This window comes from Phaseolus vulgaris, chromosome 11 (assembly GCF_000499845.2).
Source record: "Phaseolus vulgaris cultivar G19833 chromosome 11, P. vulgaris v2.0, whole genome shotgun sequence".
Taxonomy (NCBI): Eukaryota; Viridiplantae; Streptophyta; class Magnoliopsida; order Fabales; family Fabaceae; genus Phaseolus; species Phaseolus vulgaris.
The window spans coordinates 13,885,510-13,888,697 of record NC_023749.2 but is presented as its reverse complement, the minus strand read 5'-3'; the positions used below and the strand labels follow the sequence as shown (position 1 = coordinate 13,888,697).

General features: G+C 31.5%; 1 protein-coding gene across 1 annotated transcript; it reads right to left on the bottom strand.

The window, feature by feature from the left end:
• Positions 1-404: 404 nt before the first annotated feature.
• LOC137829662 (transcription factor MYB4-like) lies at positions 405-1,867 on the bottom strand. Its single transcript, XM_068636528.1, has 3 exons — positions 1,642-1,867; positions 1,415-1,544; positions 405-1,282 (listed from the first exon to the last, which is right to left on the bottom strand). The coding sequence occupies exons 1-3, from the start codon at positions 1,772-1,774 to the stop codon at positions 571-573; spliced, it is 975 nt and encodes a 324-aa protein (XP_068492629.1). The 5' UTR covers positions 1,775-1,867; the 3' UTR covers positions 405-570.
• Positions 1,868-3,188: the final 1,321 nt, after the last annotated feature.

The following is a 3,188-nucleotide window of genomic DNA, read 5'->3' as shown; positions in this document are numbered from 1 at the left end:
ATATCCACTGGGTTGATTATTCAAGCACCTATAGGCAGATTTTTCAGAGAATGCTCTTGTCGGATCCCCTTTCCATACAATCTGATCCTTAATTTCTTTAACTATGTTTGCTCTATTAATAAGATTAAACATATCTTCCCCAAAATGGATTTCCAATCAAACCTCACCCTCTTCCAACTTAATCGCCAGAGCCACCCAAAATCCCCCCAAATACCTACCTCCCCCTCAACATTTGATGTTATAGATGAAAAATCTCAACAACAAAAAATGTGTGTGGATGAAGTGTGTGTAGATACGAAAGTGTGTATATGTTTTGATTTTCTATACTACACAATTATTTGAAAAATATCCTAAAACAACTTCAAAATAATTTATGTATATATAGTCTTATTTGAAAAATACCCTAAAACAACTTTAAATACTTTATTTATATATAGTCTTGATTAACCTGACTAATACACACCTCAAATAAGTAGCAACACTTATCTTATACCATTATTCGGTACTGTGTTTAATACTCTTAAAACTATGGTTCTTTGAACAACGTAGTTTTGTTCACTATAGCATAACCTAATAGAAATGACTTTGTCCCCACAGATCATCATAGATTGGAGTAAAATATTCAGATTCTACCACGGAAGGGACAAGAAGTTCGCTTGGAACGTGGGAAATATCCGCCACATATGGCTGCATCCAAAAGTTCTCAACCGTAGCCTCTGCATATGCATCGGGAAAGCTGCCAGAGTCATTATCAACAACAATACTTTCGCTGGTTGACTCATGCAGAGACATTGCACGAGAATCACGGACGCTAGCATCTGTACTTTTGATTGCGCAACTAGTATCTCCTGACACTATTTCACCTGCTGCACTGTAGGTGACGTCTCCCAGATTTAGCTCTGTCCAGAAACTTGCATTCATAGACTCTATGTATGAATCCAGAAAACGAAAGTCATCTTCAAACACCATATTTTTCATGCTGGCAGCACTGCAATCATCCGAAGATGTGGAGGAAAACATGCCGCTAGAAGATGAGAGTGGTGAGACTGAGGCTGATGAATTATCAGAAGTCCAGGAATTGGATGGAAGAGTAACAGTAACACCATTATTGTTAGGAACCGAGTCCCTCCCTTGTTTGGATTCTTTATTCTTTGATTTGAAGGCTCTAGCTTCTTCATTTGGGAGTATGTTTATTTCAGACCTTTTCTTAAGAGTGGTGTGCCAATGGTTTTTTATTTCGTTATCTGTTCTTCCTGGTAACTCAGCCGCAATAGCAGACCATCTGCAAGTGATGGAATCATAAGATTAAGATTGCAGTGTTTTCATGAACAAAGACCATTTTCAATGTTAAGTGTATTTTGATTTAGAGGGTAGATTTCATTATATTACGGCATAAGGAAGTGATGATATATACCTGTTACCAAGTTTTTTGAGCATTCTGATGATGCATTCTTCTTCTTGTGGAGTGAAGTTCCCTCTTTTGACATTAGGCCTCAGATAATTCATCCATCTCAGTCTACAGCTTTTCCCACATCTTGCCAGACCTAAAAATCAATGCAAAAGGTAATTAATAATTTTTTACTATAAATCCTCCCTAAATTTTTTGGCTTATTCAGTTTTGAGAAGTGTTGAAATATGTACCTGCAAACCGAGGAAGTTGGCGCCAATTCCAGGATCCATATCTGGTAACATAGGCAATTAATTTTCTATCTTCCTCAGGAGTCCAAGTACCCTTCCTCAGTCCACTTTTGTCCCAAGATGGGGTTCTCACCATCTTTGTGAATCACAAATTGAGTCAATCAGTGCTTCTGTTTCGATGGAAGAGAAAAATTTGGTTGTGTTGGGAAGCAAACGTGTGTGTAAGAATGGTTTTGTATCTGACCAGTCAGTTATTTATACTCTGAACGCATTCACATTCCAAAACGTGTTTCATGTTGAATTATAATATAAAATCCCATAAATAAAAAATACATGTTTGGATTGAGGGTCTTTGTCAGCTGGTAGAAACCGTTCATGTTATCATGTCTTGGTACTAACTAGTCAAAAAAAGTGTTTCTCTGTGGTTTCACACTGACAACACTATAATATTTAGGGTGATAGCGACATTATCTGCGAACTGCTACTTAGTATCTTCCACGAACGTTACACAGAACCTATGTGTGCATTTGCAATTCCACACGTGACCAAAATCTACAAACATAGACGCAACTAAAAATTACAGTCAACTCCTGTATCACGTGTAACCCTCTCTACCTTAAAAACTACACTGTATTTAGATCAGAAAGTAGAAAAGAAACAAATGAAAAATAAGATTATTTAGATTAAAAATAAATAAAAGGAAAATGAGATTATTTAAATTAAAAATAAATAAAATGAAAAGAAATAAAAAAAGTTTATGAATGATTTTAATTAATTTAATAAAATTAATAGAAATTATAAAATAATTAAAGTATTTTTGTTATTATGAAAAAAATTTAAATTAATAAATTTAACTTTAACTTTACTATTATTTATTTATTTTGATTATTAATTTTAGTATTATATAAATTTATTTTTCTACTATTATTATTTTATATTTTATTATTTAATACTTTTGTTAAATTTTTTGTTTTTAATTATTATATAAATTTATTTTATTATATTATATAATATACTTGATTATTATATTTCATAATATAATATTTTATGTTTACGTTTGTAATGTAAATATAGTCGATTATAATACATTACGTTATTATTAAAGTTAAAATTGTAAAATATTATTTTTTTAGTTTTATTTTTTACACTTGGGACGTGCAATATCCAGCAACAAGCGTAAAACACATGGTTATGCGTCCATTTTCATAATTTTATCCTCACATTTTTAAATCACATAAAATAAACCAGTTTCATCCATACTTTTTTTTATTTCTGTGAACAATCTTTGTGCGATAGCGAACACAATGCTAAAAAAAAGTAATGTAATAATAAAAAAGTAACACTTTTTTAAAGTTTATTTCAATAAGGCTTTGAAGAAAACGAAGCGATTTTCTCTTTGATTTATGAAAGGAAAACTAAAATATAGAGAATAAATATCATTTAGAAATTCGAAATCGTATACTTTTTAAGAGAAAATGGCGTGGAAAATATATATATAAAGCTAATATCCAATAAAAAATTTAATTATTATCAAAACGAACGAATTTTGT

Bases quoted from the DNA above. Each gene is read 5' to 3' on its own strand.
- LOC137829662 (XM_068636528.1), bottom strand. From the start codon at position 1,774: ATGGTGAGAACCCCATCTTGGGACAAAAGTGGACTGAGGAAGGGTACT. The intron at 1,545-1,641 runs GTACATATTTCA...ATTGATTTTTAG, and splicing joins CCAACTTCCTCGGTTTGCAG to GTCTGGCAAGATGTGGGAAA. The intron at 1,283-1,414 runs GTATATATCATC...CATCACTTGCAG, and splicing joins CTCAAAAAACTTGGTAACAG to ATGGTCTGCTATTGCGGCTG.